Raw genomic sequence first — 13,276 nt, 5'->3', positions numbered from 1 at the left:
TCCCCAGAATGCAATGGCGCTGCTATCGGGCCGAGGGAGTTTCGCGGCCGACATGGCGTCATCGGGCTTCAGGCTCAGCTGTTCCTTAGTTGGCCACGAAATGGACGTTAGGGGACTGGCGGCTACTTTGTTTCCGGTTGGAGCCTTCGTGTCGGTGTCGAGAGACCGTACTGCACGGGTATGGGTTCCCAACGGGTAAGGAATGTATTAGTGGAGAGGCGTGTTGTGCGAGGTCCCGCCATTGTCTCTGATGACTTGACAAGATGAGCAAAGGAGGGAGCAGGTTTAGCCTTAGTTACCAAGCTGGCCCTTTGTTTTCCAAATGCTTTTTATAGTATAACGTTGTTGGAAATATATTTCGCTTTCAAAGCAATCTCCAAAAATCTGTCCTTTCCTGTAGAACGTTAGAAATGGGAGTAGGTCATGAGGCCCTTGGGCCAGTTCTGCTTTTCAATAAGATCATGACTGATATTTTACCTTGCAGTATACACTTTGCTTTATTGTCTGTTGATTACATTCATTTTCAGAATATTATTGGTTTTTGATTTGAGTGTCCATTGCCCCCTTAGGTAGAGAATTCCAAAAATTTATTAACCTGTGGGTGAAGAAAACTTTCGTTTCAATCCTAAATTGTAAATTCCTTATTTTTTGAGGCTGTGACTCTTGGTTCCAACTGGAATTGATTGTCACTACATCCACCAAGTCAAACCTTGGTATCAGAGGATCAATTAGTATCCACAGGTGAAATGGTTAATGCCTTGGGTCGTGACCCTTTTTCAAGAAGTTCTCTGTCCTGGGATCAGTGCTTGAATCATTGTTTTCTTTATTTATTTGTCACATGCACCACAGTACTGTAAGAAGAGTTGTGTTGTGTACCATCCAGGCAATCTAATTCGATCAACAACCAGTGCAATAATGACAAATAAATAAATCAATAAATATATTCAGAGGGTAATGTAACAATAGATACTACAGGGTATGGAGAAAGTACAAAAATATACTGCAGGGAACAGAGAGAATGTGAGATCCATTCAGGAGTCATAACATAAAGAAAGAAACTGTTCTTGAATCTGGAGGTTAGAGTCTTAAATATTTTATTGGATCTGTGGAGACTATGAAGTTTAGAAAGCTGATGGAGGGGTTGTTGATTTTCATGTTGGCTCTAGCTGCATTTACCACTCTGCAGTTTCTGTTGTCTTAAAACAAAGCCATTCCAAGCTAATATTAATGTATATTAATAGCTTGATCTTGGGTATGCAGAGCACAAATTGAAAATGAATTAAAACTGGAAAACTTGGTGAACTGTAAGCAAGATAAGGTTGGTATCAAAAGGTATAGCCTGGCAGTGGAATAGATCCCTGAAATGTAGTATTATATTTGGCCAGAAGAATAAAAAGTGAAATCAGTATATAGACTCGTGGACACATTTCTCAAATAACTACACAGAAGGAAGGTATATGTGTCTAGCTAACAAAACTGTTATTTGATTTTTACATTTTTAACTGTGAAACCTGAAATTAATTTTAAAACTTGTCAGACTGCTTGGATGCTTAGCCATTAATTATTTGATTAAATCAGTTACATAAACTAAGGGAATCAGAAGAAGCCAGCTTGAATTTCAGTTTATGCCATTTTGACTTGTGCATACCTTCTTTGCACAGTGGGTGGTTTGTGTATGGAAATGACCTGCTAAAGGAAGTATTAAAAGTGAGGACAGTTGTGACATTCAGAAGGAATTTGGACAGGTACATGAATAGAACGGTTTAGAGCAATCGTTTTCAATCTTTTTCTTTCCACATATACCACTTTAAGTAATCCCTATGCTATTGGTGCTCTGATTAGTAAGGGATACATAAAATGGTATGTGAGTGGAAAGAAAAAGTTTGGAAACCACTGGTTTAGAGGAATGTGGGTTGAATGCAGACATTTGAAATGAGCTTGGTCAGCAAGGACAAGATGGGCCAAAGGGCCTGCTTCCATTGCTGTGGAGCTTGATGATTTCAACTTCCTGTTTGAGAATGAGGGTGAAAATAAAGCAGCTTCTGTTTAGGTGAAAAGGTGGTTTTTGTTTGATACTGTCTGGGAACCTACACACCTACATAGTATTTAGTTGTGAATGCTTCATTTGATTTTTATCTTGCTTTGTCTGATCTTATTATTTCTTTTTGTTGAACTTGTTTATGACCTGGATTGTTTTCAACTATTCTTTCAAAATATAGCAATGTTTGTTAATTATGTGCTGAACTAATTGTTAATGTTTCAATAGCCTCCATCAATGGAGGCAAATCATTGCTAGAAGGATTTAAGAGCAGGGAGGTTCTGCAGCAAAACTACAGGGTACAGGTTAAGCTGGAGCTTGAGTTCTACTTTCAGTTCTCTTGAAAGAATATACTAGTTTTGGATTCACCCAGTTGAGTGTGGAGATGAGGAGGATTTACCAGTGATGATACCAGCAGGAATTCAGAAAATTGAGAGGGGATATTTACAACTGTCAAATTATGAAAGAGCTAGACAAGATAGAAACAGGAAAGTTGTTTCCACTGTTAGGTGAGAATAGAACAAGGAGACCTTGCCCCAAGATACTGTGGAGTAGATTTGGGATAGAGAAGAGGAGGGATTGCTTTTCCCAGAAAGTGGTGAATTTATGGAATTCTCTACATAAGGAAACTGTAGAGTCTGACTTATTAAATATATTTAAGACACAGACAGAATTTTGCATAGCCGGGGATTTGAGGATAACAGTTAAAAGGCAGGAAGGTGTATCTGAGACCGCAGCCAGATCAGCAATGATCTTATTGAATGGTGGATCCATTCAATCTCTATTCATTACATTTTTCTAATTAATGGAATCTGATTCCATGTTTCAAGAGGCATGAATGGGGCACTGTATTTATTCCGATTGAAAACTGTGTCTTCTGAATTTTCCAAACCTCTATTGATAGGCTTCCCATTTTAATGATCGGAAAAGTAATCAACTCTCTTTGAAACTTGCAGTCCAAATCAGATTGTGGACATATGTTTTTATTTCTCGGGTACTATTGTTACTATCCTTTCTGAAAGTCTACCCAGGTATAAAAAATGGCAACATTTTGAATTTTTTACTTTAAAAAGCCATCTAAAATATTATTTCATTTGTAATTGAATAACTTCTATTTCAGGCTCAACAGGGGTTTTACGGAGATGCACTGTATGAATGGGCATTCAAATTTTGTGTCCTGTGTGTGTATCATTGCACCTAATGACACGTATCCCCGAGGACTGATTGCAACAGGAGGGAATGACCATAACATTTGTGTTTTTACATTGGATAGCCCAGCACCACTATACATTTTAAAAGGTCATAAAAATACAGGTAAGGTAATTATTTTCAATATTTGGTTTATCATTTTAAATTGTGTATTATTTCATGGTCTTTTGAAGCTAGCTTTTTGATAGGTAATTTCATGATTCAAGTTAAAGATGCCTTAAATAATGATATTTAATGCTGCTGTTAAAATGAGCCTAGTTTTGATATATTGATTTATTACTTTGAAGTTAAATTGTTGGTAAGAACCAAAATTCAGCAGTTTTACTGCCTGAACATCAGTTGTTACTTTTTAGCATGTAAAAGAAACCCATAGAAAGGGTGATTAAAACTGAAGGCAATCTATGCTAATTTGATATTTATCTTATTCCATTTTTCTAAGATTCTTACCATATCCCCATAGGCATGTTGACCCAGGAGTCATTAACTGAGTTGTCAATAGTGAATGTTGGTACACTGTTCAACTGCAGAAATCAATGCATTATACTTTGTCCTAATTCATGTGCATGCTTTCTGTTTGAAGATACTGAATAATGGAACCAAGAAATTTGATTTTTAATCTTGGCTATTGGAATGACTTGTGCTCAGTTATCAATGATCTTGCTAATCTCTGCACTTAACATGAGTCTGAGCAATGCTCACTTGCAGCAATTTGGAGGTGCTCTGTGGCAATTTAAAAAATTCTTGTGTTGAAACATTTACTGTTTGCGTTATCATTGAATCTGAGGGATATTCATTAAAGGCCCATTTGGAATTGTTTTCAATATACAGTGGTTGCTTGGCAGCAGTTTACAGTTTAAGGAATTTATCCACAATGTCTTAGAATGCAAAAAAAATGCTGAAATAAGTTAATAGGATATTTAGTAATTAACCATTAAAGGAAAATTTCAATAAATTGGAAAGTGCATTTGATGTACTTAAATCAATGAATATGAACTGCTAGAATTCCTGCAAAGGCTGAGGACCCTGTGATATCTGTCTCTAAGGATGATGTTAGAACATAATTCAAGAAGGTGAACCCTTGCAAACCATCAGGCAAGGTATTGAAAATCTGTACCAACCAACTAGCTGGAGTGTTCACGGACATTTTTAACCTTTCATTGCTGCATTCAGAGGTTCCCACCTGCTTCAAAAGGACATCAATCATCCCGGTGCCCAAGAAGAGCAGAGTGAGCTGCCTCAATGACTATCACCCAGTAGCACTAACATCTACTGCTATGAAATGGTTTGAGAGGCTGGTCATGGCCAGAATTAACACAAACCTAAGCAAAGATCTAGACCCACTGCAATTTGCCTGTCATCATAATCACTCCACTCAGCAACTTATACATTGATCTTCATTGACTTCAGCTCAGCCTTCAATACTATTATTCCTTCAGTGCTGGTCAAGAAGCTACAAACTCTGGGCCTCTGTACCCCACTCTGCAACTGGATCCTTGACATTGTCATCAGAAGACCACAGTCAGTACAAATTGGAAGTAATGCCTCCTCCTCACTTTTTATCAACTCAGGTGCACCCCAAGGATTTGTGCCGAGCTCACTGCTGTATTCATCATACACCCAGAACTGTGTGGCCAGGCATAATTCCAATGCTATCTACAAGTTTTCCGATAACACCACAGTTGTCAGCAGAATCACAAACGGCAATGACGAAGCGTACAGGAGAGGTGTTTTTCTGATTGGCAGACAGTGCTGTAGTGGTCAATGGTGGGCCCACAGCTGTCACCATTTACATTGATGATTTGGAAGAGGGGACAGAGTGTAGTGTAGCCATGTTTGCAGATGATACTAAATTAAGTGGAAAAGCAAACTGAACAGCGTGTGGAGAGGCAGGAGGATATAGTTAAGTTGGGTGAGTGGGCAAAGGACTGGCAGATGGAGAACAATTTTAGTAAATGTGAAGTTACTCACTTTGGCAAGAAAAATAGAAGAGCAAATTATTATTTAAAAGGTGAAAAACTGCAACATGCTGTTGTGCAGAAGGACTTGGGAGTGCTTGCAAATTGCCAAAAGTTTGGTTGCAGGTGCAAGAGGTAATTAGGAAGGCAAATGGAATGTTGGCCTTCATCACTAGAGGAATTGAATTCAAGAGCACAGAGGCCATACTACAACTGTACAAGGTACTGGTGAGGCCACACCTTGAGTACTGTGTGCAGTTTTGGTCACCATCCTTGAGGAAAGATATACTGGGGTTAGAGGCAGTCCAGAGGAGGTTCACCAGGTTGATCTTGGAGATGAGGGGTTGAGCTATAAGGAGAGACTAAGTTGTTTGAGATTATACTCCCTCGAATTCAGAAGAATGAGAGGGTTTCTTATAGAAACATATTAAATTATGAAAGGGACAGATAAGGTAGAGGCAGGAAAATTGTTTTCACTGGTAGGTGAGGCCAGAACTAGGGGACATGGCCTCAAGATTCAGGGGAGTAGATTTAAGACTGAGATGAGGAAAAACTTTCCCAGAGAGTAATGAATCTGGAATTTTCTGCCCACGGAAAGGGTTGAGGCTATTTCATTAAACACAAAAGAGTCTGGAAAAACAACCACCTGAAGAAACACACAAAGATGAGCGTGTACAGAGCCATTGTCATACCTACGCTCCTGTTCGACTCCGAATCATGGGTCCTCTACCGGCATCACCTACGGCTCCTAGAACGCTTCCATCAGCGCTGTCTCCACTCCATCCTCAACATTCATTGGAATGACTTCATCACCAACGTCGAAGTACTCGAGTTGGCAGAGTCCGCAAGCATCGAATCCATGCTGCTGAAGACCCAACTGCGCTGGGTGGGTCACGTCTCCAGAATGGAGGACCATCGCCTTTCCAAGATCGTGTTATATGACGAGCTCTCCACTGGCCACCGAGACAGAGGTGCACCAAAGAAGAGGTACAAGGACTGCTTAAAGAAATCAAAGACACTGTCTTACTTTTCATGCACTATTATTTTTATTTATATATATATAGTTCTGTTAATGTGAATATTTGCACTGTGATGTTGCCACAAAACACTGAATTTTGTGACTTGTTCATGGCAATAAGTTCTGATTCTGAGTTTAATGTTATATACATTATGCACTGTACCTCTGCTCCAAAATTGCTGCACTAAAGCAGTGCAGCATGTAATCAAGAAAGCAAATGGAGCATAGAACTTCGTTGCTGGAGGGATTGAATTTATGAGAGTGCTGTAAATATACAGAGTACTGGTGAGGCCACACCTGACATACTGGATACAGTATTTGTCTCCTTACTTCAGAAAGACTATATTGGCTTTGAAGGTAATATGAAGGAAGTTCAACTGTGGAAATGAAGAGAATCAGAATTTCTTGTCGAGAACGTCATAAAATTCATTGTTTTGCGGCAGCATCATAGAGCAAACATTTATATCAACCACTTTACAAAATAGATAAAAGTAATGCACAAAAAAAAAGACTAATTGAGGTAGTGTCTAGGTTCATTGTTCATTCAGGAATCTGGCAGAGGGGAAGAAGCTGTCATTGTGCCACTGAGTGCTTGACTTCAGGCTCTTGTACCTTTATCCCAATGGTAGCAAGAGTGAAGAGGGTGTGGCCTGGGTGGTGGAGGTCCTTGAGGATAGAGGCTGCTTTCTTAAGATGCTGCCTCTCATATATGTCCTTGATGAAGTGAAGACTGGTGCCTGTGATGTTGCAAGCAGAGTTAATGTCCCTCTGGAAATTTTTGTTGTCCTTAGTATTGACACTTCTGTACCAAACAGTGATGCAACAAGCTACAATGCTCTTCCTGGTACATCTGTAGAGGTTTTCAAGAGTCTTCAGTGACATACTGAATCTCTTCAAACTTCTTACAAAGTGTAGCAGCTGTTGAGCCTTCTTCGTGATTGCATCAATATGGTGACTTCAGGACAGATCCTCAGATGTTGACACCTATAATTGAAGTTCTTGACCCTCTCTACTGTAAGGACTGGTTCGTCTTCTCCTGATTTCCTCCTGAAGTCCACAATCATCTCCTTGGTTTTGCTAACGTTGAGTGCAAGATTGTTGTTGTGACTCCACTAGCTGATCTTCATCCTCCTGTATGCTTCCTCATTGCCATCTGTAATTCTCCTGACAACTGTAATGTTATTGGCCAATTTGGATATAGTGTTTGAATTGTGCAATGCCTCAGAGTCATGGATGGAGAGTGCATGCAGCAGTGGGCTAAGTATGCATCCTTGAAGTGTGCCCTTGTTGATTGTCACTGAGGAGATATTGCTTCCAATTTGTATTGACTGTTATCTTTCAATGAGGAAGACAAGGATCCAGTTGCAGAGGCCCAGGGTTTGGAGCTTGTAGACCATCACTGAGGGAATAATGGTGTTGAAGGTTGAGCTGTTGTCTATGAAGAGCAGTTGTATGTATGAGTTGCTGTAGTCTCAGCTTCCAGAACCAAGTGGAGAGCCTGTGATATTTTGTCTTCTGTGCCAGTAGGCAATTTGCAGTGGGTCCAGCCCTTTACTTGGGTGTGTGTTAATTCTGTCCATGATCAATCTCTCAAAGTATTTCATCACAGTAGAGTGCCACCGGGCAGTTGTTGTTGAGGCAGCTCGCTCTGCTGTTCTTGGACACTGGGATGATTGATGCCCTTTAGAAGTAGATGGGAAGAGGAGACATTCATTGAGCTGGAACTATATTCTTTGGAGTTTAGTTGGATGAGGGGGTGGGTTGGAAGTGCATAGCCTTAAGTTTTGGCAGAATAGTTTTCAAGTGTAGAATGAGGCTAAACTACCATTCCCCCCCAGAGAATGGTGAATCAGGGGAATTCTCTGTCCAATGAAGCGGCGGGAGGGGGGGGGGAAATGGGGGGGGGGGGGAATGGGGGGGGGGGGTGCTGCCTGCCTCTTTAAATGTATTTAAGGCACAGAATTTTGAAGAATATGGTAATTGAGGTTTATGGGGAACAGGTGTGTCCACGGCCACATCAACCATGATCTTATTGAATGTTGGAGCAGGCTTGATGGAGCAGATAACAGAGTATAGGCCTCAGAGTTAATCTGTTAAATGGTATTGTATTGCCTTTTTAAATTTATTGGTACCTCAGTAATCAATAGCTCCAGACTTGGAGAAGGAATCAGAAGAGAAGGACACATGAAATTTAAAGGGAAAAAATATCTTGATTCACATCTACCATGTACTCGTGCAAAAGTCAATACCATGTCAAAGCCCCTATGTTTGGCCAAAAAATCTGGTATTTTCCATAAATCGCATGTAAAAGTCAACCCTAGTCTCTCATCTCTTTCCCCCCACCCCCCCCGGCTGCCCAGGGGTCGGAACTCCCAATATCTCGAATGCAGACTCCGACTTTGGCCCTAACTGCCCACTCATCTGAGCTCCTGCTGCCTCGATCATAGACTTCCCTCTTGATCCCGGCTGCTTGCCCATCAAACTTGTGCTGTCTTTGACGATGGAGATACTTACCGTGGTCAAAAGTAACATCTATGTAATAGTCAACCCCCTAAATATATAAAATGGTCAACAAAATTAGGCTTATAAACGAGCATGTACTGTGCAAGTCAATCCACGATTACACAGCTGATTTGTTTCACGAAATAAGTCACAATTGTTAAATATACATGTGGCAACCAGGTTTTGCTTAGTGCTCATGTACAGCCAGCAGCAAGATCAACTTTCTCAGGGAACTCCCCACTTTTTCAACTCACCTGAACCATGGTGTGACATTAAAGTAATAATTTAAATTGTATTCAAGTCTATAGGATTTGCTTTGACCCATAATTTTTTTGATAATGCAAAGTTGTTGCATTAAGTCAAGTTGGCCTCTGGTAATTTATAAAACTGTTCCAAACTTTATCTGATAATGAATTTTGGAAATAAAAGGAATATTTGGGAAAGTACAAGACATACTTGAGATAGGATCAGAGAAACAGTTAACATTTCAACTGATGAGCTTTCATCAGAACTGTGAAGTTTAAAAAAATGTATCTTTTGTGCTGTTCCTCCTCACATATTTTATTCTCTTTCTAATTTTAAGTAAGTTGTGGACTGGATTTTTTTTTTCTCAGTTCTGATTAAAGCTGGAAAAATGAAGTTTTTCTCTTTATCCTCGGGAGTGATGTGATCGGGAGGTTTTGAGATTTTTCTATTTCTATTTCCGATTTCTCGCTTTGTTTTTGTTTCCTGATTTGTGAGTTTTTAAGTGCTGACCATTTTAACATACCAGCTTCGATGAATTGGCTTTTTCTCTATTTTGAAAAGATTTTTTTCGTAAATGAATGCCAGAATTTTGATCATCTTTATTCTGATCTGAAATTTGCTGAACAGCAGCTATGGACCAGATCTTGACTTACTGTTAGAACTCGCGTGCATTAAGATTAGGGTTTGGGTTATGAGTGCAGAATTCAGCCCAAATAACAACTTGAAACAGAATCTGGTGTCTGCAAGAACAAAGTAAAAATATTTGTGGATGCTAATGGTTTATTCAAAAAATTAGACTAAAAGTTCCACATGCTTCACATAAATGCATGTATTTCTCTTCAGTTTGCAGCCTGTCATCTGGAAAATTTGGTACTTTACTCAGTGGATCTTGGGATACAACCTCTAAAGTCTGGTTGAATGAGAAATGTTTGATGACTTTACAGGTATATCTTTTCTCTTTGTTAATAATTTACAATATATTATATGTTGAATTCTCATGCTTTAATATTATTTAAAGTATATTTTGCTTTTAGGGCCATACTGCAGCTGTATGGGCAGTAAAGATACTGCCTGAACAGGGTTTCATGCTGACAGGATCTGCTGACAAATCAATCAAGATGTGGAAGGCTGGTCGATGTGAGCGAACATTTACGGGTAAGTTTGTGATTTTATCACCATAATGTGCATTTCGAACATGTTAACAGAATTGTATAATTCTGAAATTTGAGATAATGACTCTTCCCTTCAAAATGGCATTGGTGGGGTGGGGGGGGAGGGGGGTGGTGGTGTGCTGGTGGGATTTGGGAAATTTGCTTTGTTTTGGGATTCATAGAGTATCTAAGAAATTAACTGATCTCGGACATGATAGTTATGGGTGATATGGCAGACTCTTCCATATGTGAAATGCATTTAAAGATGTATAAGAAAATAGTTGTTATAAAAATATTATTACAAAGGATGATGTCTTTTTAAGCATCTGGTCTCTGAACTAAATTTCTTGGATAAGGTGGCAGAGTTGGCGTAGTGGTTAGTGCAACGCCTTTACAGCACTAGCGATCTGGACCAGGGTTCGAATTCCACACTGCCTGTAAGAAGTTTGTATGTTCGCCCCATATCTGAGTGGGTTTCCCCCAGGGGGCTCTGTTTTCCTCCCACTGATCGAAATGTACTGGGGGTGTAAATTGGGCAGCATGGACTTGTGGACTGAAATGTCCTGTAACCATGCTGAATATCCTTAGAAAAAAGATTAATTGTAATGCTTGTCTCTGAATCAGTGTATTCAGAGACAATTGTCCAAAGCACATTGGATGCTCCAAATACCAGAACAATTCATGTCATAAAGTGCATTGAAGTACAGTGCATTATATTTGTAGAACAGAAGACTTTTCCAAGTGAGAGTAAGGGCAGAGCAAAGGCAAGCAAAACAAATTTGTTGGAAATGGATAGTATTTAAAGATGTTGGGTGTAATCATCTGAGTGCAGGATTCTTTAAAGGTTGTCATAGAGAATGATACAGTAGTAAAGTTTTGGGAAGGATGAGCTGGTATTGGAGAGGATCCAAGGGAGATTTACAAGAATGATTCAGGGGATGAGAGGGTTAAAGTATGAGAAGTGTCTGATTTGCTGTGTTTTCTGGAATTTTGGTTGTGGGGGAGGGGTGGGTGGTATCTCAATGAAACAAATTGAATATTCAAAGGACTAGAGAGAAACTGTGGAGTCTGTTTCAAGTAATGGAAGAGTCTAGGACCAGAGACAAATGCTTTGAAATAAAAGAGTGACACTTTAGAACAGAAATGGGGAGGCATTTCCTTATTCAAAGGGTACTGAATCTGTGGCATTTGTAGAGGCCATTGCTATGTATGCACTCACACAATTAAGACTCGGAGACTTAATGCTTTCTCATCCTTTTACTTCTATTAGACTAACATGGCTACTGACACACAAGGTTACATGGAAGGATGACATCATGACGTGTGTGGGTTTATACCCAACAATCTTTCCCCTACCTTGTGATAAATGCTGACTGGGCCCCTTCAAACTAATAAGATTACATTGGGCCCAGGACTACAAGTGAAAATTAGAATACATCTCATGAGTAATTATAAAAGGGAAAATATTTAATAGTATACAGTGCATATAGTCCTTAAAGCATTCAGGTGGTCTTTCTTTTTTTGGACTGACTTGGTCTTTCCTCAGGACCTGTAGTTAATTGAGCCGGAAGTCGAGTCGACGGCGACTGCCCGCCTTCGCTGACCCTTCGGCGACAACTGCCCGTCTTCGTTGCATTCTTGGCTACGTGTCTCAATTATTGGACTCCTCAGCTCTATGACTGTCTCTGCCCCTCCCCACTCAGCCTGAGGGGTGGGATGGTTGGGTCAGGCCACGGCAGGTCCCCAGGCTGCCCAGCAGTCTCCCCCGACCGCCGGTCCCTCGGCCACCTCCCCCGACCGCCGGTCCCTCGGCCACCTCCCCCGACCGCCGGTCCCTCGGCCACCTCCCCCGACCGCCGGTCCCTCGGCCACCTCCCCCGACCGCCGGTCCCTCGGCCACCTCCCCCGACCGCCGGTCCCTCGGCCACCTCCCCCGACCGCCGGTCCCTCGGCCACCTCCCCCGACCGCCGGTCCCTCGGCCACCTCCCCCGACCGCCGGTCCCTCGGCCACCTCCCCCGACCGCCGGTCCCTCGGCCACCTCCCCCGACCGCCGGTCCCTCGGCCACCTCCCCCGACCGCCGGTCCCTCGGCCACCTCCCCCGACCGCCGGTCCCTCGGCCACCTCCCCCGACCGCCGGTCCCTCGGCCACCTCCCCCGACCGCCGGATTTTGGAACTTTCCGGATTTTAGATGTCGGATAAAGGATCGTGTACCTGTACAAAATGTTCTGTCTCCCCATTAGTACCCAAGTGATAGGGTGCGGACAAAATATGTCTGATATTGTTGTCACACATAAATTTTTAATAATGTTCTGATATAAGTTGAGACTGATTGTCCGTAACTAATACATGAGGCAATCCTAAGTGGCAAAGATAGCTTTTAGACAATCAATTGTGGGATCTGCTTTGGTGTTTTTTCAGCTGTGAAACTACTGGCCATTTGGAGTCTACGTCCACAACTATTAGTAAAGTCTCACCCATAGATGGTCCAGTGAAGTCTACATGCATCCGATGCCAGGGTTTGGATGGCCATTTCCATGGGTTTGCTTTGGCTTGCGGCACTTTTGGCTGCATTGACTGACATATTTTGCATTCTCTTGTTTCAATGTCTTTGTCTATGGAGGGCCACCAGATATGCATCGGGCCAATGCCTTCATTCGTACCATTCCCGGATGGTTGTGATACAGCCCTGATAACATGGTAGTTTGCCATTTGGCTGGAATAATTGTATGAGTACCCTATAGTAAACATATTTCTTTGACTGATGGTTTATGGCAGTGTGTGTTAAGGTTTTAGATCTTCTGAGATGACTTCATATTCGGGCCACCCATTAAGGGTGAAGTATATGTTGCCTCTTTTTGGGTTTCCTTTCCAATGATCTGGGCTGTAATGGGCAGTTGTTGAAGTTGTTCTTGGTTGACGGCTGCTGCCTCTACTGTCCATTTAATAATTTCTTCTCCTTGTTCTGTCTCGGGTGATGAGGCATCTGCATGACTGTTAAGTGCTCCTGGTTTACATTTTATATCATAGTTATATGCCATTATAGCATGGACCATCTTTGAATTCTGACTGCAGCTAATACCTTTGTGTGGCCCCAGGATTAAACTAAGAGGCTTATTGTCTGTGATCAGGGTGAATTTTCTTCCATAAAGATAT

At 41.3% G+C, this 13,276-nt stretch overlaps 1 protein-coding gene across 2 annotated transcripts in view; it reads left to right on the top strand.

Annotated features, from left to right (window-relative positions):
* plaa (phospholipase A2-activating protein) overlaps positions 1-13,276 on the top strand; it is a 55,125-nt gene that overhangs the window by 401 nt on the left and 41,448 nt on the right. The window contains exons 2-5 of one of the 2 annotated variants that reach the window (XM_069927047.1): positions 8-195; positions 3,159-3,352; positions 9,812-9,912; positions 10,003-10,123. In XM_069927047.1, coding sequence (XP_069783148.1) covers positions 8-195; positions 3,159-3,352; positions 9,812-9,912; positions 10,003-10,123 — 604 coding nt within the window. Of the gene's footprint in view, positions 1-7; positions 196-3,158; positions 3,353-9,811; positions 9,913-10,002; positions 10,124-13,276 lie in introns of those variants that run through there. The other variant, XM_069927057.1, reaches the window with a different exon arrangement.

The sequence above is a fragment of the Narcine bancroftii genome, chromosome 1, assembly GCF_036971445.1.
Source record: "Narcine bancroftii isolate sNarBan1 chromosome 1, sNarBan1.hap1, whole genome shotgun sequence".
Lineage (NCBI taxonomy): Eukaryota > Metazoa > Chordata > Chondrichthyes > Torpediniformes > Narcinidae > Narcine > Narcine bancroftii.
Note: the sequence above shows the minus strand (reverse complement) of the source record. Positions and strands in the feature narration are given on the sequence as shown.